We start from the raw sequence: 26,512 nt of genomic DNA on the forward strand, positions 1-26,512 counted from the left end.
TTGCATTGGTTAACCTTTCGTTTTTTTTTTATTTAACTGTGTATGAATAATCTGCTGGAGTAATTTTATTGAAATGAATATATGAATATCTTTATAAAGCTCATACACTACAATAATTGAATGTAATATCAAATTAAAATTGAATACAAACATGACTAATATTAAAACAATACACGTTGAATAACGTGACACTAAACAAAATCTTTTGAAAGAGAATTATATGTTATTTTTTTGTTGAATGAAAACTGGTATAAATCTTTCACACACGAAAGAATGATTCTTGTGTTTTTTTTTAATTTATATCTAATTTACAAATGTATATATGAAAAAAAGGGGTATTAAATTGTATAATAGTCCATTATCATCATAAATCTTTAAATTCATTATCTTAATGCTTTTTGAACACCACTACTTGATCTAGAAGTAGTGTTTTTTTTCACACCACCATGACCAATAATTGATGAACCAGTAGTTTGATTTGCTAATTTAGATCTTACTCTTGCACCTGAAGTAACTCTATTACTACCTCTTTGTTTTGGCAGGAGTTGTTGAATTGATTCTTTAGATGATGGTGGTGATGTAACTGTTGTTGTTTTAGTAGTTGTAATGGTTTTGGTATATTGAACAGTTGGATTTGGATTTTCTTTATTTTCATCATTAATTGGGGTTTGTTTTGAATTATAAATTTCAGCTTCAACTTCTTCATTATTTAAATCTTTATTAGAATATGAATTATCTTCATCATCTGAATTAACATTATAATGTCTTGCTCTTTGAGGTGAAGTTTTTCTTGGTTGACCTGGTGATTCCATTGGAACAGCTTTATGAACACTCTTGTGTAAATTAGTAGTACCAATACTAATTTTTCTTCTTGTTGGAGTTGATGGTGAATTTTTATTTTGTTCTAATTGTTTTTTTTTCTTAAAATCTTCATAACTTATTAAAGTTGTAAAACCATTTAATCTTTCTAAAGGTTGATTATCTAAAACCATTGTGAATTTCCATTCTCTAAATTGATTTTGATGTAAATATAACCAATGTTGTTGTGGACCAACAACCATACCTGGTCTAATCATTCTCATATATGCAATACATTCATTAGCAGTGAACCCATGTGTATAAATTAAATGAGCACCAATAAGACAACCAGTTCTACCTAAACCAGCTTTACAATGAACTGCAATTTTACCTCCATTTTTAATAACACCTTCTGAAACACCAATGAAATCTTTAACAATATCCATAGTTGGACATGTACCATCATCGAAAATCATATCTAAATGTTGAATACCTTTTTTTTCAAATTCATTCTTATTATATAAATGAGAATTTAAACGAACAACCATTTGAACATCATTTTTAACAAAATATTCTAAAACTTTTTTAAAAGGTTGATTTAAACTTGAAGATTTTGGAGATTGTTGTGGAGAAGCAAATGCAATAAAATTATTATAAATAACATTAAAATCACCTTGATCAACTCTTTCATATTGTTCATATTCTTCTAAATTAAAATTTGTCAAATCAATTAATCCACGTTCTTTTGCTCTCCAAACACCATAAACAATATCTTGAATTGTAATTTCAAAATCAGCATGAGAATAACCAGCATCTCTAAATCCCATAAATGGTGGATCAATTTGACATAAAGGTTGTAAAACTTGATGAGGAGACCAAGATTGAACTAAAATCATATAACAAGCTAATAAACAAGCAGCATTAGATCTTTGTTTTGAATCACTTGAAGAATAAAAAACAATAGCTTTACCTTGATTTGAATCTTCATTTAAGATATTATGAAGTACAACAGCAAATCTATAAAGATGACCAATATGTAAAGGACCAAAATCCAGATTGAATGAATTATAAGGTAAAGAATCTTCAATTGTGAAATGAACTAATTCATCAGTATCTTGAGGGATATTATCATAAACACCAAGGTAAATACGACCTCTTAAAAATTCTATAGCATCAACTTTAACTCTTTTGGGCATGATGTATTAAATAAAAATATGAAATGAAGCCAATTATATTGTTGTGTTTATATGTATCTTAGCTATATTTTCAAAACCAAAACAAAAGTGTTGATATGGTATATTGAAAAAAAAAAGTAATATCAACAAAGTGAAACAAAACCAGGTATATGAATGATAAGCGAATGTGAAAACACAAGTTTTTGTGTTAAGGTCTGTTGACTTTTTCTTGTGTTGGTGGTGGTGGTCACTGGCGGTGGTGGTGTTGCTATGGGATTTAATATCAGTGTTTATTTTCCACAAAAACAATTCAAATCAATTGTTTGTGTATTTTGATTTTGATTTTTGATGAGACGTAAATATTTGTATCTTTTTCCTGGTTGTGATGGAAACATTTGTTTTTGTATTTACAAATTACCCTTTTGGGAAATGTGATTAGATCTGTCATGTGACTAAATGCCCTCGAGTACCCTCGGTAGATACTGTATCGGGTAATGGCGTAATATAAAACGACACAAATTACTTTAAATAGTAAATGTGAGTGCCAATAGTGCCATTAAAGTGCCATTATTCCCCAATGTAGTAACCATCACATGACTTTTCAATTTTAAATTTCTAGATTCAGTAGAATTTGTCAAATTTTAAATTTTAAAATCTAGTCGGCAATTTTATTACTAACAAAATTCAAAAAGTTCCTTTTTCAAAGATTCGAGAAGTTCCAGGATTACAAACGGTATAAATTTTAAATTAAACGATATAAAAGAAGTGATATTACCACCCTTTTTCAAAAAATTATTGAATTATAACTATCAAAGTGTTTCAAAGACAATTATTATCAAAGTTTAGACAATCTAGACACATTAACTACATAAATATTAATAGAATGGTTCATCAACAAGTTACAATTATCGGTGGTGGTCCAGCTGCTTTAACTGCTGCTTTATATCTTTCAAGAGCTGAAATTAAACCATTTTTATATGAAGGTTTATTAGCTAATGGTATCGCAGCAGGTGGTCAATTAACTACAACTACAGAAATTGAAAATTATCCAGGTTTCCCAGATGGTTTAACTGGTACTGAATTAGTTGAAAAAATGAAGGCTCAAGCTGAAAGATTTGGTACTGAAGTTATTACTGAAACTGTTGCAAAAGTTGATTTATCATCAAAACCTTTTAAATTTTGGACTGAATGGAATGAAGATGCTGAACCAATTACAACTGATTCTATAATTTTAGCTACTGGTGCTTCAGCAAAAAGATTAGATTTACCAGGTGAAGAAACTTATTGGCAACAAGGTATTTCTGCATGTGCTGTTTGTGATGGTGCTGTACCAATTTTTAGAAATAAACCATTAGCAGTTATTGGTGGTGGTGATTCAGCATGTGAAGAAGCATTATTTTTAACAAAATATGGTTCAAAAGTTTATTTAATTGTTAGAAAAGATCATTTAAGAGCTTCACAAATTATGCAAAGAAGAGTTGAAAAAAATGAAAAATTAGAAATTTTATTTGATACTGTATCATTAGAAGCTAAAGGTGATGGTAAATTATTAAATGCTTTAAGTATTAAAAATGTTAAAACTAATGAAGTTAAAGATTTACCAGTTAATGGATTATTTTATGCAATTGGTCATACCCCAGCTACTGCTATTGTTGCAAATCAAGTTGATACTGATGAAGGTGGTTATATTAAAACTGTTCCAGGTTCAACATTAACTTCAGTTCCAGGATTTTTCGCTGCAGGTGATGTTCAAGATTCACGTTATAGACAAGCTATTACATCTGCCGGTACTGGTTGTATGGCTGCTTTAGATGCTGAAAAATATTTAGCTGAATTAGAATAAATGGTTAAACGTATATAAATATATATATAAATAATAATATTATAGATGAGTTTATGAAATTGGTGTATTGTGTATCGTACTATTGTACCATTGTGTAGTCGCGTCGTCGCGCCATAGTAAATTTCAAAAATCGCGTCAATCATACGATTAGTTATTTTTTTTTCACCATATTTACAACATGAAATTCAATCAAAACACATTTTCTTATAATTCAAACTATACAATATATTATTAGTCTTTTCCAAACTGTCTTTTTTAGTTTACATTTAATTTAATATTTATTCCCTTTAAGTTCAAAGCTTATTTGAGTTCAACGCTTATTTTTCAATTGTAAAGCTTTAACTTGTTCATCAAGAGTTTTAACTTTTTGTTGAATTTCATCTAAATCAGCATTTAATCTATTTCTTTCATTAACAATATTTTGTTCCCATTGTCTAAATCTTTGTTCTTCAGCTTTAACTTGATCAGTAAAGAATTTTTTCAATGCATTTTCTTCTTCTTTAAATTTAGGATTATGTAATTTTCTTGAAGTTGTTATACCACCTTGAGTATCACTTGAACCATCATTATTTTCCATTCTTAAAGTTCTATAAGTTTCAAAATGTAATTCCTCGGTAGATAATATTAAATCTAATAAATTTGTTCTTAATAATAAAGATCTTAATTTTCTAAAATCACTATGAGTTTCATTTTCAACTTCTGCAATACCCCAAGGATATTTACGACCTCTAACTAATTCACCTTTACCATTATCATATTCATATTCAGAACCAATTATTGCAAAAGGCATACTTTCAATCAATTGTTTAGCATGTTCAGCACTTGCTTGATCATCTAATTCAATTGGTGGAGTATAAATTCTAATTTCTTGAGCTTCAATAACAGATCTAATTCTATTTTTAAATTCTGAAGTTTCAGTTGGTGATAATGTATCACTTTTAGCAATAATTGGAATTAAATTAACTCTTGTGGATAATTTCTTCATAGTTTCAATATCTAATGGTTTTAAAGAATGACCAGTTGGTCTTATGAAATAAAGACAAGCATGTACTCTTAAATCATGTTTAGCATGACGTAAAGGTTGTTGTTCTTGTCTCATGAATGAATCATGTTGATCATCAATAAAATCCACAATTGGTTGCCATGAATTTTTATTATTTATATTATCACCAAAACCAGGGGTATCAATAATATTAACTCTTAATTTAAAATTTTTTTCTTCTAATTCAGCTCTTATAATTTCAATTTCTGTAGTTGAACGAATTCCACGTTTATGTCTTGATCTATTATCTAAAGGTTGTTTTAATAAAGTTTGGAAAAGGGTATTAATGAATGTAGTTTTACCTAACCCAGATTCACCAGCAACCATTAAAGTTAAATGACCACCAGTCTTGGTAACAATTTTGTACCTGTGGAATGTTAGTAATGAATCCAGATCAAATATATTCCATATTCCATATTCTTATATATATAGAACACGAAAAAAAAAACCTCGACACGTACCTTTGATTTGGTAAAGAAGATATCCCAATTGGCTCAACCATTGTGTATAGTAATGTCTTTGTATAACAATAACTCTGTGCTCTCCGCTGTCTCTCTATAGAACCAACTTTTCAAAAGCCAATTCCCCTGAGTCTCTTTGGAGTTTTGTAAAAGGAGGTTTTCAAAGTAAACATTCAAATCAGAATTTTGTAAATTTCGTATCAAAACAGAATTTGAAAATCAAAGAAATCGAGAATCACAAGAATTCGCGCAATCCGAACACCACTTTAGAAACGAAAATGAAACTTCAAAACACCATCAAAAGAAGATCAAAAGACTAGACAATGGACATCAGATCATATCAAGGGATCAGATAGAGATATATAGATCAAGGTTTAGATTGGTAACATGTCACTCAATCCAGACTCAGTGCTCACTCCGTTCATCAAATCGCTTTTATTAGACCCTCCAAATTTAAAACCAGATGATCTATCATTAGTCATTAAACTTATAGTACAAGGTATACCTTCAGATGTTCAAATCGCAAGTTTCCTCACAGCTTTAAGAATTAAAGGTCTAGATCATAAACCAGAATTTATTGCTGCTGCTGCGTCAAGAGTATTGGAATACTCAGATATTATAAATCCTTTAGATGTGGATCCTCAAGGTTATGTAGATATAGTTGGTACTGGTGGTGATGGACAAAATACTTTTAATGTTAGTACAAGTTCTGCAATTGTTGCTGCTGGTATAGGAATTGATGTTTGTAAACATGGTGGTAAAGCTTCAACTTCTACTTCGGGGTCTGGTGATTTATTAGGTTCTTTAGGTGTTGATTTATCAAAAGTTACAAATAAAACTGCTTCATCAATATTGAAAAAATCAAAATTTGTTTTCCTTTTCGCTCCAAATTTCCATAGTGCAATGAAAAAAGTTGCTAAAATAAGAACTGCAATTGGTATACCAACAATTTTCAATATACTGGGTCCTTTATTAAATCCTGCTCCATTAAAAGCTCGTATTATTGGTGTTTATTCTGAAAGTTTAGGTCAAGTTTTCGCTGAAGCTGTATTGAAATTAGATAAATTAAATTGTAGAAAAGCAAAATCAATGATTGTTTGGGGTTGTATTGGATTAGATGAAATAAGTCCAATTGGTCAAACTAAAGTTTGGATTGTTGATCCTGATTTAGAAAAAATTTCAATTGAATTTTTACAACCAAGTGATTTTAATATTCATGAACATTCAATTGAATCAGTTAAATCTGGTACTCCAAAGGAAAATGCTGATTTATTAATTGAAATCTTGAATAATAAATTTGATGAAGGTCATCCAGTATTTGATTATATTACATTAAATACTGCTGCTTTAGCTGTGATTAGTGGTGAAGCTAAAGATTGGAAACATGGTAAAGAATTAGCTATAAAATCTATTAAATCAGGTGCTGCTTTGAAAGCATTGGATAAATTTAAACAAAACATTGAAGAATATGATTTTTTGAATGAATAGACATGAACATAACCATTCAAATAGATAAAATAGATTAAATTAAATAAATTTGTATTATATTAGATTTTTAAAGTTACCATAACAACATTAGTTACTCCTAAATAGGTAAATACCGGCCAAATAAGAAACTTCCGACCGCACCAGATATCCGCGAATTTCTTAATTGTTTTTAAAATCACAAAACGTAAACAAAGAAATTGTAAATAAAGAAAGTATTTTACGAAACCAACGATATCAACCATTTCAAAGAGATCACTTGTTCTTCTTGTCCATTCATTCGTCACCCGTTAGGTTCTGGTTTTTTGTTGTTCTGCTCATTGCTACTGTGAAGAAGGTCTAAAAATTCACACATATTCATTCATTATTTGCTTTCATTACGCGCATTTCAATTTGGATTGTATTTTAAATATTAGTTTTATTTGGTTTTTATTTGGGTTGTATTGGGTATTATGTTCAGGTCTAATAAACCATTGATTGGTACACCTAATGATAGAGCCAAAAAGATCAAATCATTTGAATTTACACCAATTGGTTATAGTAAAAATAATGAAAATATAGATCCAAAATCTCAAACTATTAAAAAACATGGTAATAAATTCCATCAAGATACATTAAGAGGAAATCCATTTGATCAATCCCCTTTAGAAAACTCTATACGAGGTGGCTCATCATTCATAGAACCTGAATCATTTGATACTATAAATTATTCAGATAAAAATGGTAATAATAATAATAAGGGGAAAACTTCATCACCTATACCTAATAAGTTTGATAACCATAATTTATTAAACGATGGTTCAAATCCTGTTAAATATCAACAAGCAAACGTCTCAAAATTACAAGATGAAAATTATAATTTAAGAGTTGAAATCTCAAGTCTTAAAAGATTTGTAAATGCTTGTACAAATAATGATCAACAAGAAATTTATAAACAAAATTCTGAATTACAAGAAAAAATGATTGCAATGAGAGGTGAACTAAGCTTTTTAAATCAAGAACTTTCTGATGCTAGAAAAGAATTAGAACAACAAAATCAACAACAACAACAAATTCCATCCAATGGGAATAATAATTCTGATGAAATACTTCAATATCAAAATCAAATTATGAATTTACAAAAAGAAAATGAAAACTTGAAACAATCAAATGAAGATTTATATGATTTAGAAAATGAAAATGAAGAACTTCATGCTACCATTAAAGAATTACAAAATGTTCATAAAAGTGAACAAGATAATAATGCTATATCACAATCATTTGTTGATAGATTAGAAGAACAATTGGAAACTGTTAAAGATAAGTTATATGAAACTGAACGTGAACTAAATATGAGAAATGAAGAACTAGATCAATATGAAGATAAAGTTGAAGAGATGGAAAATTTATTGAAAACTCATAAAAATTTAAGTGATCAACAACAAGATGAAATTGAAGAAGAATTAGATGATCTGAAAGCTATTATTAGAAAAAAAGATGAAGAATTTGCCAAATTACAAGATCAATATGATGAAGTTGCTAATAACGCTAAAGAATTGAGAGGAAATTATAAATCTATACAGGAGGAAAAGGATAAGCTTTATGCATTAATGGAATCAAAATCTCAAGAATCAAATAATAAATATTTAGAAAATTTCCAAAAATTAGAAGATCATAATAGAGTTTTATTGCAAAAAATTCATGCGAAAGAAGATGATTTAGAAAAATTAAATCAACAACTTTCCAAGTCAAATTCCCAAATCAAACATTTAAATCAAACAATTGATTCACAATCTCAACTTATTGAAAAATTACGTTCTAATAACTCATCTAATGAACAAGTTCATGAATTTGTTGAAGATTTGAAAAATCAAATTATTGGTCTTGAAAAAGAATTACAAAGTGTATCATTCGAACGTGATTCATTACAAAAACAACTGATTAAATCGGATAAAGAAATCATCGCATTAAGAAATAATAATGAAAGAACTTATAAGGCATATACTGATTTGAAAAAATCTCAATCAACAACTAAAGAAACACGTCATAACGATACAGAAAAACTGGAAGATATTTGGAAATCTGAAATTGATTATCTTTCAAATCAAATTAAAGAGTTGAATGTTGAAAATAAAACTCTTTCTAAAAAACTGAATAATAAGTCAATTGATACAAATTCCTTTGATAAAGCTGAAGTTAAAAATTTAACTTCAAAATGCAATGATCTTCAATTAGAATTAACTGAAAAAAATAATCAATTAACTCAAATTTCTTTCAAACATAAGAAAGAATTGGCAAAATTAAATGATCTTTTAAATGAAAAAGAAGATGAATTACATAAAGCTAATAGAGAATTAAAATTCATGCAAACTTCAACAACTGAACAAATTGATAATGAAAAATTAGAAGCGTTAAAATTAAAGAATAAAAGAGAATATGAAATTAAAGCTTTAAAAATTGAAATTGAAGGTTTGAAAACCGGTCATGAAAATGAAATTCAAAGTTATAAGAAGTTATTGGAAAATTTGAAGAACTCTACATCATCTTCTTCTTCATCTTCAATTGATAAAAAATCACATGATGAGCTTGATATTTTAATTAAAAAGATTGATGATAAAAACTTGAAAATTAAAATATTAAATAATAAATTAAGTGAGTCTATTGATACTATACATTTATTAGAAAAGGAAATTAATAAATTAGAATCTAATAAATTCATAATTATTGAAGATAATAAAAAACTTGATAATAAAGTTCGAAAATTAAGTCATGAATTAATGAATCAAAAGAAACAATTAGATTCAATTTATTATAAAGTTTCTCTTGATAATAATAATGATTCACAAAAACTTCAATATGAACTTTCTAAAAAAGAAAAACAATTAGAAAATATTAATATTGAATTTAATGATATGAAGAATGAATTACTTTTCAAATATTCAGAAATTCGTCAAGATAAATTGAATTTAGAGAATAAAATGGAGAAAATTATTAAAAAATATCGTCATTTACAAAATACTTTAAATATAAATGAAAAATCAAATAATAATTTTTCACATAACGATAATAATAAAGAATATTTAATGATTCAAGACCAATCTGATCTTTATAGAATGAAATTAAATAAATCTAATTACATTATAAATGATTTAAAGTTCATAAATTCATTCATATTGAAATCAATTCAAGCAACAAATTCACATTTGAAAAAAGATGTTAAAAAATTACAACAAGCTGGTATTTATCCAGATTATGAATTAATAAGTAATAAAAAACCATCCTTAAAAATAATCTTTAAATTTGTGGTTGCAGCAGTTAGAATTAAAAGGAAAACTGATTATAGTTCAATAAGGAATAAAAAAATTGAAGATTTAAAATTTAAACTGGCAATTGATGATTATTGAGATGTGTGATGTGAATTTATGGCTTTTGGTGTGTGCTTTGTCTTAATGAGGTTATGATTTGAATTATGGGTATATATAGATGTTTTAATGGATCTTTGTAATATTTATTTTAAAAGTATTCATGTAGCTAATTTTCAAATTCACTTTTGTGTGACTTTCTTTTCCAAATCTGCAATTCTATGTTTGAAATCATTAACAATATAATTAATTTGTTCAACCATGGAAAATTCATTATCTAATTCATCACAATTTTTAATTAAATTTTTCAAATTATTCATTGAATTTTCTACATCAATTAATTGAACATCAACTTGATTTTTTTTACTCAATACACTTAATTCAGTTTGTTGAGCCAATGAATCAACTTTCTCGGTGATTTTGTATAGTAGATAATCAAAGCTTAATGCTAATCTCTTGACACCTAATGGATCATCTTCTTCTTCATTATAATTAGATTTTTGTTGATCTTCTCCAATAAGTAATTCTTGATCTGCTGGTAAAGATGTCAAATCGTCTGAGCTTGTGTTGACAGTGGACCCGCCACTGAGTGCCTCGTGTGATCTCTGGATTGAACCATCATCTCTGGACATGGTCTCTTGTGCTGATTTTCAGAGCACCTTTGATTGAATTGAATCAATGAGTACCAAATAATTAAATTTTGTGAATGTCTATTACCTTTCTGCCCGTACCACTTTCGTAAGTGATTTACCCTCCCTTTGGTTCATTTTTCTGTCATTTATTTTACGGGTTTCCCAAATTTCCCGTAAAGGAGATTTCGCTGCTTTGATTGTGGGAAGTTGAATTGGAAATTGAATCGAATTGGAATCTAAAAAGTAGTTTGCAATTATAAGCAAAAGATTGAGAATCCTCGAGATTTGAAAGAGATTGAATATTTATAGAGCATGTCGTACGGGGAAAGAGCATATCCTAGTGGTGCCACGTCCATTGTTAGAAAAATCTGTAAGTTTTGGGTAATTTGGTTTGGGATTTTCCTAATGGTGTCATAAAAGGGTTCATTAATGATTAGATCATTTGATGTGTTTTTTGACACCAGATCATTGGGGGATACTAAAATTTAAAGAATTCAATTGTACTAACTCTTGTGATATCTAGACAGAGCTTGTAGATCCACATTGGCTGAACCTGATTTAGGATTGAACTTGGCTGTTGCTGATTATATTAATGAAAAGCAAGGTGGGACGTGAGTATTAATATAATTTCTATGATCAATTGATTAACTTACTAACTGACAATTTCTTTAGTCCAAGAGAAGCTGCAGTCACCATTGTTAGTCTTATAAATAGCAGAGATAGTCATACTTCAATCTTTGCATTATCATTATTAGATGTTTTAGTTAAAAATTGTGGTTATCCTTTCCATTTACAAATATCTCGTAAAGAATTCTTGAATGAATTGGTGAAAAGATTCCCTGAAAGACCTCCAATTAGATATTCACGTCCTCAAAGATTAATCTTGGGTCAAATTGAAGAATGGAACCAAACTTTATGTAAAACTTCAAAATATAAAGAAGATTTAGGTTTTATTAGAGATATGCATAGATTATTATCTTATAAAGGTTATGTTTTCCCAGAAGTTAAAGCTGAAGATGCTTCTGTGTTGAATCCTTCTGATAATTTAAAATCTGCTGCTGAAATTCAAAAAGAAGAAGCAATTGCTCAAGCTGCTAAATTACAAGAATTAGTTAGACGTGGTAGACCAAGTGATTTAAAAGAAGCAAATAAATTAATGAAAATTATGGCTGGTTTTAAAGATGATAACTTAGTTGATAGTAAAGCTCAAGTTGCTGAAGATTTAGATCGTTTAAAAAGAAAAGCTGATATTTTCAATGAAATGTTGGCAACTTCAGAAAAATCTGGTTCTTTAGATACAAGTGATGAAACTTTGGTTGAATTATATAGTGCTTTAAAAGTTGCTCAACCAAAAATTCAAAAAATCATTGAAGAAGAACAAGATGATGAAGAATCTGTTCAAGATTTATTAAAAATTAATGATACTGTTAATTCCTTAGTGGAAAAATATAATTTCTTGAAAAATGGTGATTTAGCAAATGCTTCAAAAGTTCAAGTTGCAAATGCCGGTTCTGGTGTTCAACAATCATTAAATTTAATTGATTTTGATGATGATGTTTCTCCTGAACCAACTGGTGAAAATAATAATAATAATAACAATGGTAAAGTTGATGATTTATTAGGTGATTTAAGTGATTTATCATTTGGTGGATCTTCAAATCAACAATCATCATCATCAAACAATTTTGGTTCAGGTGGTGATATTACATTAGATTTCTCTTCAAATCAACCTTCAAGAGCAACTTCACCAAATTATGATATTTTCAATCAATTATCAAATAATAATACTACAACTACATCAACCACAACTCCAGCTAATCCAACTGTTTCATCATCAAATCAAAATGCATTTGCATCTTTAGATACTTCACTAATAGGGTCTTTTGGTGGTCAACAACAACAACAATCTAATCCACGTTCTTTAGTTAATGAATCTCAACACTTAAAATTTGAATTAGAATTATCAAGAGATTCACAAAATACTGTATCTGCAAAGGCAATTTTCTCAAATATTGGTACTTTTGCTATATCAAATTTACAATTTTTAATTGCTGTACCAAAATCTTTATCATTAAGACTTGAACCTCAAAGTGGTAGTTTCCTTGGTTCATTTGCTAAAGATGCTGTAACTCAATCTTTCAAAGTTGATTCAACAAATGCCAATGTCCCACCAAAAATCAAATGGAAAGTTAATTATATTGTTAATGGTTCTGATGTTGAAGAAACTAATACTTATACTTTTAACGTATAATTTATAATTTGGTCATTTCATTTATAGTCATTAGTCTTTATATTATGTTGTTGTTGTTTTTTCCCCTTTCTTTTCATCTTTTATATCTTTTACTTTGAATCATTTTTTAATTTGTCAATCCATGTATATTATATGTCTTTTTTTGTATAACATGTATCAAGATCGTCAATTTTTTCTTCTTTTAAAGAAATTAACAGTACATGGTTTATATTGATCGAGTAGCGTGTGATTTTATAATACAAACTCATGATTAGTAGCTCTACATAAAAAGACTACATATACCAGCTGATATACTTTAAAATTGTCCAAATGTTATAATGTCGTATCATATCATTATATTATTAATTATACATAAACCAATCAAATAGAATTCAAATAGAGTTCAAATAGATACATATTCATATATTCGTAACTTATTTTTGTTGATTATTTGGTGATTGTTGAGGGTTTTGTACTTGTGAACCAGTCTTATTATTAACTTGTTGTTGATGAACTTGTGGTCCTTGTTGGCCATTTCTCAGTTGGGCCTGCTGCTGCTGCTGTTGTTGTTGTCTCTTTTGTTGTTGTTCAGCATGTAAAACTTTCAGCATATCCAATTGTGCTTTCTGTTGTGGTGTTAAAGATGATGATTGATTGGTTTGTTGTAATGGCATTTGTGGTGAATTTGGATTAGATGTTTGTCTTACAGCTTGTTGCTGAGGTTGAGCTTGTTGTTGAATTCTTGGAGATTGTAATGGCGGTGATGATGAGACACCTTGTTGTTGCAGAATTTGTTGAGGAGTTGGAACAGATGCGTTGACTTTAGCTTGTGAAAATCCACTTGGTGAAGCTTGATTAGAAGCAGGACGTGATTGGTTAACTGGTGCAGAATTATTTGGCACTGGAGATGACCCTAAATTATTACCATTATTACCATTCATAGCATTTGCACGATATTGTTTAGCTTGAAGATTGGCTAAATATTGTGCAGCAACTTTTGTAACTTCTTGCTTTGACATATTTGGATTTTGTGATTGGATTTGATTTATAATTGCAGAGACATGAGCTGGTACAAAAGAAGGTCTAACATTCCCATTATTGTTACTATTGGTGTTTGTAGCTTGTTGAGGTTGTGATTGGCCAATCAATGGACTTGAAACATTGGAACCTTGTGGATTACTATTAGATCTTGAAGCATTATTCATAGCTGGTGAATTGACGCTAGTACCTGTTGAAAGTTGAGTATTACCTAAATTTGGTGATGGGGAAACTTGTGATATACCATTGGAGTTCATACGAGGTTGTGATTGTGGAAGTGTTTGATTGATTGGGGCTTGTTGAGTTTGACCTTGAACAGTTTGCGCTTGTTGAGCTTGTTGTTGAGCCTGTTGTTGCTGCTTGAGCTTTCTTTGTCTCAGTTGCATCAGCTGTTGCAGTTGTTCTGGTGTATATGGTGTACCATTTGGACCAATTATCTTTTGACCATTACTTTGTCCTTGAATGATTCTTTGAGCAGCAGCAACTGCAGCTGTGTTATTCAGACCTGGGTTTGAATTAGCGACAGGAATTCCGCTTCTCTGAGCTTGTTGTGGAACTTGTTGTTGTTGAGGTTGAGTGACTTGCCCTTGTTGAGGTACAGAAGGTGTAGAACTTGGTCTATTGATTGCATCATTATATCTTTGAGGAATTTGTTGACCATTTTGAGATTGAACACTTGACTGAGACGCTGGACGTGGAACTGGTAACCCATTAGAATTTCCAGCAGGCATTGAAGTAGCTTGATGATTATCTGGTCTTGCACTAGCAGCAGCGGCAGCAGCAGCAGCAGCAACATTTGGACCTTGGGCTGGAAGTCTAGTTCTGAAACCATTTCCAGAATTTTGCATATATGCCTCTTGAATAGCTTTATCTCTTTCAAATTTCAATTTGGATAATTCAGCTGGAGTTGGTGCAGTTAACTTCTTATCATCTGCACCTTTACGAACTTGATTGTTATTTGGTCTAGTAACACTTTCTCTTTTCCTCATACACTTTCTAATAGCTTCAAACATACTTGCCCAACGTAATCTTTTATGACCTCTTTGAATAGAATCAACACCAACACCTAATGGTGAAATTCTTCTTTTAGTAGTAGCTTGAATGTTATGAGCATGTTCTAACCATTTAGTAGCACTCATGAAATTTTGACCTCTCATATCATTGATTTGGAATGTATCGTTCAATTGAATATATCTTTCAAAACATTGCCATGGTGTTCTTCTTTCAATATTGGATACATAGCTTCTCGTTGGTTTTTTGGAAAGATGGGCTGAAACAACACCCCAATTGAAAGAAAACTTATTAACATGTTCAATCAAATTTTGATCATCTTCAGGTAACCAAATAGTTGGAGTTCTTAAATCCAAATATTTCAGACTTGGTGGAGATGGAGGTTTAATTGATGTATTAATTCTCTTTTGTGATGAAAATCCAAATAAACCTTTTTGTTGTGGTGGTGTATAATTTGAATCATCAGTAATTTGTTTAAATAAAACATTATACCAAGAATCATCCTCAATTGGAATCAGTGATTTAGAAACAGGAATCAATGGCAATTCATCGTATTTGTCATCATATTTATCAAATGATTGAAATACTGGCATTTCATCTAATAAAGTTCTATTTTGATCATTTAATTCATCTGTAGTTAAATTTAATTTAAAAGGAGAAGGTGAATCTTCTTGTTTGATTTTTTTGAAATCTTTCAAAGTTAATTCTGGTAATTTAACAGGTTTAATATCTTCATTTGGATTAGGTCTTTTTAATAATTTTGAAATATCAATTGAATCTATTTCTTGATCTTCTGATATTTCATTAGCAGACGCGTCAGGAATATCATCATCATTTGAATCATCAATAACATTATCTAAATGGACAATTGGTTTTCTATTGATACAACAAACTTTCCCATAAGTCCAATAATCAGAAACTGATTGGGCAATAAAAGCACATGTAGCTATTCTTAATTTTCTTTCTTCTCTAAAATCTATAGCCATCCAATTCATTTCTGATAATAAATGATCCCAATGTGTCTTTTGCTTATTTTTAATAGGATCAACAAATCTTGTTGGTTGTTTTAAACTCCATTTCCCTTGTCTTTTTAATTCTTCAATTCTTGAATGAACAACATTAATTTTCCCTTCAGTTAAAGCTGTTTCATACATGGTTGAAGTAACAGCTTTATGAGTAGATGGCATCAATTTAACTAAAGGCAGGGTTTGTGCCAAATAATATAATTCTGCTAATGATGTAGCTTCAGCAATTTTGGCAGGCAATTGTTCTTTCAAAAAAATAACATGTGTATCAATAGCTTCTTTATTTTTGGGATCATAAAGTGATACCTTATCTTCAAGATTTCTCTTCCTTATAACATTGGTACGATTATTCGATGTACCTTGAGTTTGTTTAGAGTCTTTTGACACAGTTGATGCAGTTGATGCAGTTTGATTTTGAGTTTGTGATTGATTTGATGAGGATTGGCTAGGTTGAACTGAAGGTTGAATGCTCTTATTTTGTACCTCTGTTTGTATTTGATCTTTTTTATCATGCTCTTGTTGATTTTGTAATTGTTGATTGGATTGTGTTTGTTCTATATCTTTCACTTGTGATTGAGATTGTGGGGTAGAAAGTTTCTGCTTTTGTAAAGTATCCGGTACTGAAGTAGATGAGCTGACATTTGCTGGTTGCGATTGAGGTGCTGATGTAGGTACTGATGTAGGTACTGATTGAGGTTGAACTTGTTTGGGTTGTGATTGAGATGATGAACTTTGTGAAGTTTGAGCTTGAACTTGAGGAATACCACTTATCGATGTGCCTTGAAGGGCCTGACTCTGCTTCACTTGATTATCAGGTATACTTTTATTGGGTATTTGTGTTTGTTGAGATGATGGTGTCTGTGGTGTTGTATCAATATGTTTAGGAACCTGTTGTTGATTATTAGCCACAACTGGTTTGAGATTAATTGGTGATTGGGAAGTTGGTTGAGATTGTGGTTGTGAAGATGGATGTACAGGAATTGAAGACTGGTTATTAGTTGGAATATCTTGCCTTTGTTGTTTTGGAAGTGGACCATTATCTATAAGTGGTTGTTGAAGTGTCTTTAAATCAAACTCATGACCTTTTTGTAAATCATTTCTTTCCAAAAACCCAAGTAAACTGTCTTTGATTGGTTTCATTTGATCATCTTGATTTATATCTCTTATACGTGATAAGTTTGACACTGTATATAACTCTGAGATCTTTCTCTTTCGACTATTGATCAATTCTGCACCTTCTATTCTTCGTCTTTCAATAGCTTCTGAACGAAGTCTCTCCAAGTTCGGTGCACCTGTGGACATGATGTGTATAATTGTATGATAAGTATAGAGCGTATCAGAGTGTTATATTTCACAGCCAATTGTTCAATTATTAGATGGAAATGTCAATTAATTCTAATTGAATTGATGAATATTCTTTTGATTATACTAATCTGATTTCCGACCTATTATTAAAGAAAACAAAAGTTATGGATTTCGTGACAAGCGGCGAAACAGCACCAAAAACACACGCCCGGAATTGGTTTTTTGTAGCTGTTGTTTCTTGAAGATGGTTCACAATGGAAACTGTTCAAAACCAGAGCTTTAATGATGAAATAACGGTTGTTTGATGGTTGTTTGGATGTTTGTTTTGTGTGTTGTTTTTGCGGTGTCGATGGTTTTTTTTCTAAATGAAAATCGGAAAAACAAATAAAAAAAACACATTCGCGAAACCTTCTCATCCTGGTTCGCGCAGCATTGAAATATTTAGTACTTAGCGAAATCCAATCATTGAGACAGAAATGTCATTTTAATTTGAGAACCGTTTGTTTTGGGGTTTTGGATCGATAGTTCAAGGTTATCAGTATAATCATTTTCAAGTTTCAAGAGAAATATTAAGATATTTGCTACAGGGGAAATTTCCAGGCTCCTCTAAAATGACGAATTTCCAAGAAGAATGCAATAAAATCTTGAACAATGACTCGTTATTTGAAGAAGACAAGATTGATTATTTAGATGATTTGGTTACCAAGAAATACAAATGTTCCTCCAAAGAAGCTGAAAGAATCATTTTGGATATCCTTTGGAAACATAAGGATCCCTCAAGGAAAGTTGAGCCACAGGTCAAAATAGTTAAAGTGGAGGAAAGAGCTGTTAAGATTGATATACCGAGTTTTGAAAGAAGATTAGAATTAGAGAAACAAGTTCGTGAATTAGAAGCTTTAAATGAAGAGAAAAGGAAAAATTGGGAAAAAAGTAGAGATTTAAAAAATAAAGCTGAATCAGAATATCAAGATTTGTTGATTAAAACTCAAGAACTAAGGAAAGAACTTTATGGTGAAAAAACTCCTGCACCTCAACAAACTTCATCTCCAATAGATCAACTAAATGATTTATTTAATGGCAGTTTATCAAGACAAAGAATTGAACAAGCTTTAAGAATCAATGGTTATGATGTTATTGAAGCCGCTCAACATTTAATGAATCAACTTAAAACATCTGAAGCTTCAACTACTTCTTCAAAAGATTCTCAATCAACATCAACAACACCATTATTATCAAATTCAGTACCTTCAACCAATTCAACTTCCACAACAAATAATCAACCATTTTTTTCAGTTGATAAGAAAAACAAGGCATTATGTTCATTTTTAATTAAAAATGGTCAATGTTTAAGATCAGATTGTAAATTCAGTCATGATATTGATCAAAGAGCTTGTAGTTTTTGGTTAAAAGGTAATTGTTTAGCTGGTGATAAATGTCTTTTCAAACATGATTTAGATTTACCAACTCCGTTATCACCACCTGAATCTTTGGCATCTTTATCAACATTAACACCTCCATCTTCACAACCATCAATTATAAAACAATCACCATCATCTTCATTTACAGCATCAAATATTTCATCTGTTCCATCATTTATACCATCAACTTCAGCCCCACCGTTTATCCCATCAAAAGCTATTAAAATTGTTAAACCAATTAAAAAACCAACAATAATTCCATGGGAAGATCAAACTGAAAATAAATATTTAAAATCTTATGTTTCAAATAGAATTTCTGCTACAAGAAATGAAAATCAAAGGAAAAAACATGCTAAAATGTCAACTGATTCTTATGTTTCGAATGATGGTGGTAAAGCTAAAAAATTAAGTGAAAAAGCCAATAAATTTGAAGAAAAGGCATTAGATGCATTAAAATCTGCTGATGATGATTTATATAGTTATTCAGAAACTATTGATGATGAAGTTTGGTTTGAAATGCATGGTTTAGAATTCAATGATGCAGTTGATCAATTAACTAGTTCTTTATCAGAAGTTAAATCAAAATATAAATTAAATTCCAAAACCGCTTATATTGTTGTTCCTTCATCTGGTGATATTCCTGGTCATAAAAAAACCACCAAACCAATCACTATATGGCTTGATCATATTGGTTATAGATGGCAATTATTTAGTTGTGGTAATAATCAGCATGGTTCAATTATTGGTATTGATACATGGTCCATATGAACAATCTACAAACAATAAATTAAAAAAAATTATACATCATTTATTTTGACGTAAACTTAATACCAACTGATAAATTACACTTTAGTTTAAAAATTAACCGAAAATTTCTGAAATTGTATCTTCTAATTGACTTATAGATTTAATTAAGTTGTCGTGAGTTAAAACCATAAAAGTTTGTAAAACACCACCTCTGGATTGTAATTGAGTTTTAAAAGAAGCATTTTCTTCAAAAAATTGATCTTCAAAATGGAAGAAATCAACTTCAACAGTTTTAATTCTTTTTTTAGAATTATCTTCAGTTTCTTCATTGATTTCATATTTTCTTGAAGGTAATAAATAATTATCATATGCTTCTCCATTAGCCTTTTCAGCTTCCTCTAGTGTTAATTTATAAATTGCAGGTATCACTTGAATTGGCATATTAATCATTCTTTCACCAAGTAATAAGGCATTATTTTTATGTGAAATTTTATTTAAATTTGAAGATAATTGAGCATCAGCCTTATGAATATATTTGATATAATCATTACTTTTCAATTCCTTCAAGTTTAAAGCTGATAAAAATGCATATGGATCTGAATCTTTACCATCAGTTTTAATTGTAATTGTTGGTGCTTCTAAAATCAAATCAGCTAATGGAGAAATTTGTAACTTTTTGGAATCTTCACCCAGGAGTTGACGAGTTAAGTTCTTTATAGCATGGAAATCAATATCTTTGTTGATGTCAAAGAAATCAAAATCAACGTTAACAATTTCTTCTTCTTCTTCTTCTTCTCCTTCAGAGTTTTCCTATGGGTATTAATTGTTAATCTCTAAACCATATTGAACTAGTCATTTTCTAGGAGGAACACTTACTGAATCGGTACTGCTGATATCAATATCTGATTCTTCTTCTTCTTCTTCTTGGATTCTTCTCTTAGACATGATTTTCTGGGATCTTTGGGGTTTTTGGGTTTGCTCTTTTTCCAATCAAAAGGTCATCTCATCGAGTATTAAAATTATCAAAATCAACAGCTTAAAATTTATCACCATTTTTTTGGTTTTCCCACTACTCTTGATGGATTTTTGGAAATTTTTGGTGTATAAACAGACATTTTCTACCAATTCTATATAGAACATCAACTACCACAATGTCGCTAGTTACAGGCTACTCTTCTTCTGAAGATGAATCAGATTCTCCTGCTCAACCTAGTTTCCAATCTGTGAAAGTCGTTGCTGCACCACAGGTTAAAGATGCCCCAAAGAAAGAATTAACAATAAGTACTATAGACGATAATAATAATGGTCAATTACAAAAAACAATCACTGGTCATATTGAACGTGAAAATTTTGATGAAACAACCTTTGAAATACAAAGAAGAAATTTTGATAATCTCGGGTATGCAAAGAGTTTATATGGTAACAATACTGTTATTGGTGATCAATCTATGGCACATAGATTAAATAAACGAGACATCACAGATCTAAAACCTTCCAAAGAAGATAAGAAAAGAATAAAGTCTAAGCGATTCAAAAGAGGGAAATCGGATAAAATTGATGGTGATGGTGCGTATGCTGGTCCTTGGGCAAAATATCATGATTCATCTAGTAGTGAAGATGAAGTACATCCTGAAGAAGCTGGAAGTGAATCAGAAAAAGAGAAAGAAGAACAAGAACAAATCAAAACAGACAGTGAAGAAGAGGAAGAAACTGGATCACAAGATTCAACGGAATTTTATGGTACATCTGAGAAGGATTACCAAGGAAGAACATATATGCATATACCCAAAGATGTTGGTGTTAATCTAACAAATGATGATGTTCCAGAAGAATGTTTCATACCGAAAAGACAAATTCATGTTTGGAAAGGTCATACAAATGGTACAAACAAAATTGTACTTTTCCCCAAATCAAATCATTTATTACTCTCTTGTGGTAATGATTCAAAGATTTATTTATGGTCAGTTTATCATAAACGTGAACTTTTACGAGGATTTTTCGGTCATAATAAACCAATTAAAGATATAGCATTCAATAATGACGGTACAAGGGTTATAAGTACAAGTTATGATCATTTTATAAAAGTATGGGATACAGAAACTGGTAAATGTTTAGAAAAATTTAGAACCAAATCTGTTGGTAATACAATTAAATTTAACCCTTTCAATGATGATGAGTTTATTGTTGGGTTAATGAATAGTAAAATTGATCATTATAGTATAAAAGAAAAAAAAATAATTCAAAGTTATGATCATCATTTAGGTTCAATTAATAGTATTACATTTTTAGAAAACAAAAGATTTATATCAACATCTGAAGATAAAACCGTACGTGTTTGGGATTTACAAATCAATATTCCAATTAAATTAATTAGTGATCCAACATTACATTCAATGCCAGTTACCAAGATTCATCCTCAAGGGAAATATTTTGCTGCACAGTCTATGGATAATACAATCATGGTATTTAGTACAAAAGATAGATATAAAACAAATAAAAAGAAATTATTCACAGGACATAATTGTGCAGGTTATGGTATTGGTATTGATTTTTCACCAGATGGTAAAGATATTGTTAGTGGTGATTCAAATGGTAATGCAGTATTTTGGGATTGGAAAACTACAAAATTAATTAAAAAATTAAAAATTGATGATAAGGCTATAACCCAAGTATTATGGAACACAAAAGAGGTTAGTAAAGTTATATTTACAGGTTCTTCTGGTAAAATTTATTATTACGAATGATATAATTTAATGATTTTTTAATTTGACGTTAATTAATATACACAATCTATGCGTAGAATGAAACTGATTTGGTTTTTCTTGCTTGAACTTCACCAATGGCTTCGATGAAATCTTCATGTTTTACACTTGATTGACCATTTCTTAAAGCAATCATACCAGCTTCGACAACAACGGCTTTTAATTGAGCACCATTAAATTCATCAGTTGATCTTGATAATTCTTGCCAGTTAATAGCACCATCAACAGTCATTTTTCTTGCATGAATTTGTAAAATTGAAGCTCTTGCTTCTTCTGATGGTAATGGGAATTCAATTTTTCTATCTAATCTACCAGATCTTAATAAGGCAGGATCTAAAACATCAACTCTATTTGTAGCAGCTAAAACTTTAACACGATCATCTGAACCAAAACCATCCAATTGATTTAATAATTCCAACATGGTTCTTTGAACCTCTCTATCACCTGATTTTTCAGAATCAAATCTCTTTGTACCAATAGCATCTAATTCATCAATAAATATAATAGTTGGAGCTTTTTCCTTTGCTAAGGCAAATGCATCACGAATCAATTTGGCACCATCACCAATAAACATTTGAACTAATTGAGGAGCAGCTAATTTTAAGAAAGTTGCATCTGATTGAGCAGCACAAGCTCTTGCTAAAAGAGTTTTACCTGTACCTGGAGGACCATACATTAAGGCACCTTTTGGAGCTTTTATACCTAATTTTTTGAATTTTTCAGCTTGTTTCATTGGTAACACAATAGCTTCCACTAATTCTTCAATTTGTTTATCTAACCCACCAATATCTGAGTAAGTTTCTTTTGGTTTTTCATCAACTTCCATAGTTTTCACTCTTGAATCATATTCTGCTGGTAATGTATCTAAAACTAAATATGAATCTTTATTAACACCGACTAAATCATTTGGTTTTAAAGTTTCTGGGTCAACAAGACCAACTAATGGTAAGAAAATTGTTTGTCTTGTAGATGTTTTAACAACCGCTGATTTACCAGCTCTTGTTGAATCTAAATCAATATTTGCACCTTGTTTTTGAGCTTCTTCTTCTGCTTCAACATCTAATAATTCCACAATGTTACCCACAAGGTATGGCAATTGTCTATTATTATCAATCTTTTCCTTGTTATCTTTAACTTTATCAAGCATCACTTGTTTATCGTGTGATAATCTTTGTAATTCAGATCTCATAATTTTGATATCATTATCTAGAAGTCTAGTACGACTGTTTATATCATCTGTTGTAGAATTTAAGATTTCTTGATCTATTTCTTCATCTTCTGGGTTTTGTTGGTCAGCGAGTTCCTCAAGAGTGGACATTGTGAGTTTGGTTATTCAGTATATGATCTTATGAAGGTCTTTAAAAGTCCAGTTGACTTCAATTGTTATTGATCTCGTTATTAATAAAAGCGTCAAAAGATCCAAATTGCCACTTTGAAATAACATCAACAAAAATCCCAAAGAGCGCCCGCGAATTCGCGAAAGAGAAATCCGCGAATTGTCTCTGTCAGAATTTACTGTGTCGTTAGAAAGGGCCCAAAAATCTTCGGGCGGGTCACACTGTCAAAAAATATACGTGAAAATAACTCAGAACAATAGATTGGAATGAATCATTAACGAAGATTCCAAAATTATGGGTTGATGAATGTTATTCCAAAGTTATATCTAGTACTTGAAGCTTTGTAAAGTAAACACAGAATATAATGGGTCTTGTTTATTTCATAACTGGCGCTAATCGTGGGATCGGTCTAGAGTTTGTCAGACAATTAGCTTCAGCTGATAGTTCAAACAAAGTGATAGCCACAGTTCGTGAACCATCTAAAGCTAAAGATCTTGAAGAATTGAAACATAAAAATCCAAATATACACATCATAAAATTGGATGTCAGCACACAAGAATCAATTGATTCAATTGAAGATCAAATCAAAGATATTGCACAAGAAGGAATTGACATTTTCATATCAAATGCTGGTTATGCAAATGTTACAACAACTTTATTAGATACGGATAGAGAATCATGGTTTGATCATTTCAATATTAATACCGTTGCACCAATACAAATAACCAAAGTGCTATATAAATACTTACGAAAAAGATCTACAAAGAAAATTGTATTCTTATCAAGTATTGCAGCTTCATTAACTGACCCACCAATCATTCCAACAGGTGCATATGGATTATCTAAAGCTGGTTTGAATCATTATAATAGATCTCTAAGTGTTGAACTAAAAGACGAAGGATTCATCATTGTTTCCATACATCCTGGTTCCGTAAATACAGACATGTCAAATGGAAGATTAGATACAATTCAAGGAATTCCTAAAGAACGTATTGAACAGATTAGATCTGGTTTGATTTCAACTGAAGAATGTGTTTCTGGAATATTGGGAAAAGTTGTTGATAAAATTACAATTGAAGATACAGGGAAATTTTACAATCATGATGGTTCACAAAGAAACTTTTAAAAACTTTGAAAACGATGCATAAATTGAAGTATATAGATCTTAATATAGAGAACAAATTTAAACTATCTATCAACTCGTAACATTTACACGTCACACAATTACACTACAAATTTTGATTAAACTTTAAATCAGCTAAGGCATAAATAATATTTTGTTTTCATTCATCATGATATAAATAGCATATAAATATAAGTATAAATTTGGATCATAGTTTCCTTAATCAACGTATAAATCAATATATTCATCGATATCAGTATTTTCTAAATCTGGTGAATAACTTGCCTTTAAAATTTTATCAACTCTTTCAGGACTATTAAAATGTTCAGAAACATGTCTTTCAAATTTATTCAATAATACAGGTTTACCTTCATCTCTTCTTTTTCTATGACCAATTGGAAATTCCACAACAACTTCATCTAATTTAGTACCATCATTTAATTCAATTGTTAATGCATTACCAATATATCTCTTATCAGGTGAATGATAATCTGAAGAGAATTGTTCATCTTCAACACAATACATTTTATCTCTTAATGCATCAATTTCTGGATTTGAAGCAATAGAATCACTATAATCATCTGCAGTTAAACGACCATGAATTAATGGGATTGCAACCATATATTGAATACAATGATCTCTATCAGCATAATTATATAATGGACCTTTTTTATCAATAATTCTCATTGCAGCTTCTTGAGTTCTAATTTTAATAGATTTAATATCTTTATAATTTTTACCTAATTTATTTAAATTTTCATGTAAAGTTAAAGCTGCTTCAACTGCAGTTTGTGCATGAAATTCAGCAGGAAATGAAATTTTAAATAAAACATTTTCCATAACATATGAACCATAAGGTCTTTGAAATTTAAATTCTTGATTTTTAAATAAAACATCATAAAACCCCCAAGTTTTAGCAGTTAAAATTGATGGCATTCCACCTTCACCATTTTTAACATGATAAACCAAATTAACAGCTCTTGAAACAGCATCACCAGCAGCCCAAGATTTTCTTGACATTGTATTTGGAGCATGTCTATAAGTTCTTAAAGCTTGACCATCAACAAAAGCTTGAGAAATAGCATCAATAGTTTGATCATAATTTAATCCCAATATTTTAGAAACCACTGCAGTTGTAGCAACTTTAACTAATAATACATGATCTAAACCAACTTTATTAAATGAATTTTCTAAAGCTAAAATCCCTTGGATTTCATGAGCTTTAATCATACCTTCTAAAACATCTTTAACTGTGAATTTTTTACCACCTGTAATACCAGCCTTATGAGCTCTTGTTAAATAATCAGCAACGGCCAAGATACCACCTAAATTATCAGATGGATGCCCCCATTCAGCAGCTAACCAACAATCATTATAATCTAACCATCTAATCAAGGTACCAATACTCCAAGCACCACGAACTGGATCTAATTCATGAGAAGTACCAATAATTTTTGTACCATTTGGAACTTTAGTTCCTGGAATTATAGGACCAATAAGATTTTTTGGTTGTTGATATTTTAAAGCAGCTAAACCACAACCTAAAGTATCTAAAAAGCATAATTTAGCAGTATCATAAGCTAAATGAGAATCAATTTGATAATTATGAATATAAGAAGATATATCTTTCAAGACTTTATCAGATTCTGGTCTTGTATTTTCAGTGATGATATTTGACATTCTTGAAGCACTTGTAACAAAAGATCTTTTAAATTTTTGCATATTGTTACTATTCTGGG

General features: G+C 30.0%; 14 protein-coding genes across 14 annotated transcripts; 7 read left to right on the forward strand and 7 right to left on the reverse strand.

The window, feature by feature from the left end:
- Nucleotides 1-383: 383 nt before the first annotated feature.
- Nucleotides 384-1,994, reverse strand: CDC14 (phosphoprotein phosphatase CDC14; the record flags this gene model as incomplete). The annotated part of the gene is made up of 1 exon (XM_011274317.1): nt 384-1,994. One exon carries the CDS (start codon nt 1,992-1,994, stop codon nt 384-386), a length of 1,611 nt encoding a protein of 536 aa, XP_011272619.1.
- Nucleotides 1,995-2,856: 862 nt separating this feature from the next.
- Nucleotides 2,857-3,816, forward strand: TRR1 (thioredoxin-disulfide reductase TRR1; the record flags this gene model as incomplete). Its single annotated transcript, XM_011274318.1, has 1 exon — nt 2,857-3,816. One exon carries the CDS (start codon nt 2,857-2,859, stop codon nt 3,814-3,816), a length of 960 nt encoding a protein of 319 aa, XP_011272620.1.
- Nucleotides 3,817-4,126: 310 nt separating this feature from the next.
- Nucleotides 4,127-5,360, reverse strand: CDC12 (septin CDC12; the record flags this gene model as incomplete). The annotated part of the gene is made up of 2 exons (XM_011274319.1): nt 4,127-5,225; nt 5,320-5,360. The coding sequence occupies 2 exons, from the start codon at nt 5,358-5,360 to the stop codon at nt 4,127-4,129; spliced, it is 1,140 nt and encodes a 379-aa protein (XP_011272621.1).
- A 346-nt stretch (nt 5,361-5,706) lies between these two features.
- TRP4 (anthranilate phosphoribosyltransferase) lies at nt 5,707-6,807 on the forward strand (the record flags this gene model as incomplete). Its single annotated transcript, XM_011274320.1, has 1 exon — nt 5,707-6,807. One exon carries the CDS (start codon nt 5,707-5,709, stop codon nt 6,805-6,807), a length of 1,101 nt encoding a protein of 366 aa, XP_011272622.1.
- A 449-nt stretch (nt 6,808-7,256) lies between these two features.
- SPC110 (Spc110p) lies at nt 7,257-10,187 on the forward strand (the record flags this gene model as incomplete). The annotated part of the gene is made up of 1 exon (XM_011274321.1): nt 7,257-10,187. One exon carries the CDS (start codon nt 7,257-7,259, stop codon nt 10,185-10,187), a length of 2,931 nt encoding a protein of 976 aa, XP_011272623.1.
- A 140-nt stretch (nt 10,188-10,327) lies between these two features.
- Nucleotides 10,328-10,777, reverse strand: CNL1 (Cnl1p; the record flags this gene model as incomplete). The annotated part of the gene is made up of 1 exon (XM_011274322.1): nt 10,328-10,777. The coding sequence occupies one exon, from the start codon at nt 10,775-10,777 to the stop codon at nt 10,328-10,330; it is 450 nt and encodes a 149-aa protein (XP_011272624.1).
- A 312-nt stretch (nt 10,778-11,089) lies between these two features.
- On the forward strand, nt 11,090-13,028 carry GGA1 (ubiquitin-binding protein; the record flags this gene model as incomplete). Its single annotated transcript, XM_011274323.1, has 2 exons — nt 11,090-11,147; nt 11,467-13,028. 2 exons carry the CDS (start codon nt 11,090-11,092, stop codon nt 13,026-13,028), a joined length of 1,620 nt encoding a protein of 539 aa, XP_011272625.1.
- A 413-nt stretch (nt 13,029-13,441) lies between these two features.
- EAF1 (Eaf1p) lies at nt 13,442-17,383 on the reverse strand (the record flags this gene model as incomplete). Its single annotated transcript, XM_011274324.1, has 1 exon — nt 13,442-17,383. One exon carries the CDS (start codon nt 17,381-17,383, stop codon nt 13,442-13,444), a length of 3,942 nt encoding a protein of 1,313 aa, XP_011272626.1.
- A 614-nt stretch (nt 17,384-17,997) lies between these two features.
- Nucleotides 17,998-19,572, forward strand: BN7_5075 (Poly [ADP-ribose] polymerase 12; the record flags this gene model as incomplete). Its single annotated transcript, XM_011274325.1, has 1 exon — nt 17,998-19,572. One exon carries the CDS (start codon nt 17,998-18,000, stop codon nt 19,570-19,572), a length of 1,575 nt encoding a protein of 524 aa, XP_011272627.1.
- Nucleotides 19,573-19,665: 93 nt separating this feature from the next.
- On the reverse strand, nt 19,666-20,496 carry BCP1 (protein-transporting protein BCP1; the record flags this gene model as incomplete). Its single annotated transcript, XM_011274326.1, has 2 exons — nt 19,666-20,361; nt 20,428-20,496. 2 exons carry the CDS (start codon nt 20,494-20,496, stop codon nt 19,666-19,668), a joined length of 765 nt encoding a protein of 254 aa, XP_011272628.1.
- A 206-nt stretch (nt 20,497-20,702) lies between these two features.
- Nucleotides 20,703-22,295, forward strand: CDC40 (Cdc40p; the record flags this gene model as incomplete). Its single annotated transcript, XM_011274327.1, has 1 exon — nt 20,703-22,295. The coding sequence occupies one exon, from the start codon at nt 20,703-20,705 to the stop codon at nt 22,293-22,295; it is 1,593 nt and encodes a 530-aa protein (XP_011272629.1).
- Nucleotides 22,296-22,341: 46 nt separating this feature from the next.
- Nucleotides 22,342-23,631, reverse strand: RPT5 (proteasome regulatory particle base subunit RPT5; the record flags this gene model as incomplete). The annotated part of the gene is made up of 1 exon (XM_011274328.1): nt 22,342-23,631. One exon carries the CDS (start codon nt 23,629-23,631, stop codon nt 22,342-22,344), a length of 1,290 nt encoding a protein of 429 aa, XP_011272630.1.
- A 383-nt stretch (nt 23,632-24,014) lies between these two features.
- Nucleotides 24,015-24,776, forward strand: BN7_5079 (SDR family oxidoreductase; the record flags this gene model as incomplete). Its single annotated transcript, XM_011274329.1, has 1 exon — nt 24,015-24,776. One exon carries the CDS (start codon nt 24,015-24,017, stop codon nt 24,774-24,776), a length of 762 nt encoding a protein of 253 aa, XP_011272631.1.
- A 216-nt stretch (nt 24,777-24,992) lies between these two features.
- On the reverse strand, nt 24,993-26,495 carry PDH1 (putative 2-methylcitrate dehydratase; the record flags this gene model as incomplete). The annotated part of the gene is made up of 1 exon (XM_011274330.1): nt 24,993-26,495. The coding sequence occupies one exon, from the start codon at nt 26,493-26,495 to the stop codon at nt 24,993-24,995; it is 1,503 nt and encodes a 500-aa protein (XP_011272632.1).
- Between the last annotated feature and the right edge of the window lie 17 nt (nt 26,496-26,512).

The sequence above is a fragment of the Wickerhamomyces ciferrii genome, contig 00198 (assembly GCF_000313485.1).
Source record: "Wickerhamomyces ciferrii WGS project CAIF00000000 data, strain NRRL Y-1031 F-60-10, contig 00198, whole genome shotgun sequence".
Classification (NCBI taxonomy): Eukaryota; Fungi; Ascomycota; class Saccharomycetes; order Phaffomycetales; family Wickerhamomycetaceae; genus Hansenula; species Hansenula ciferrii.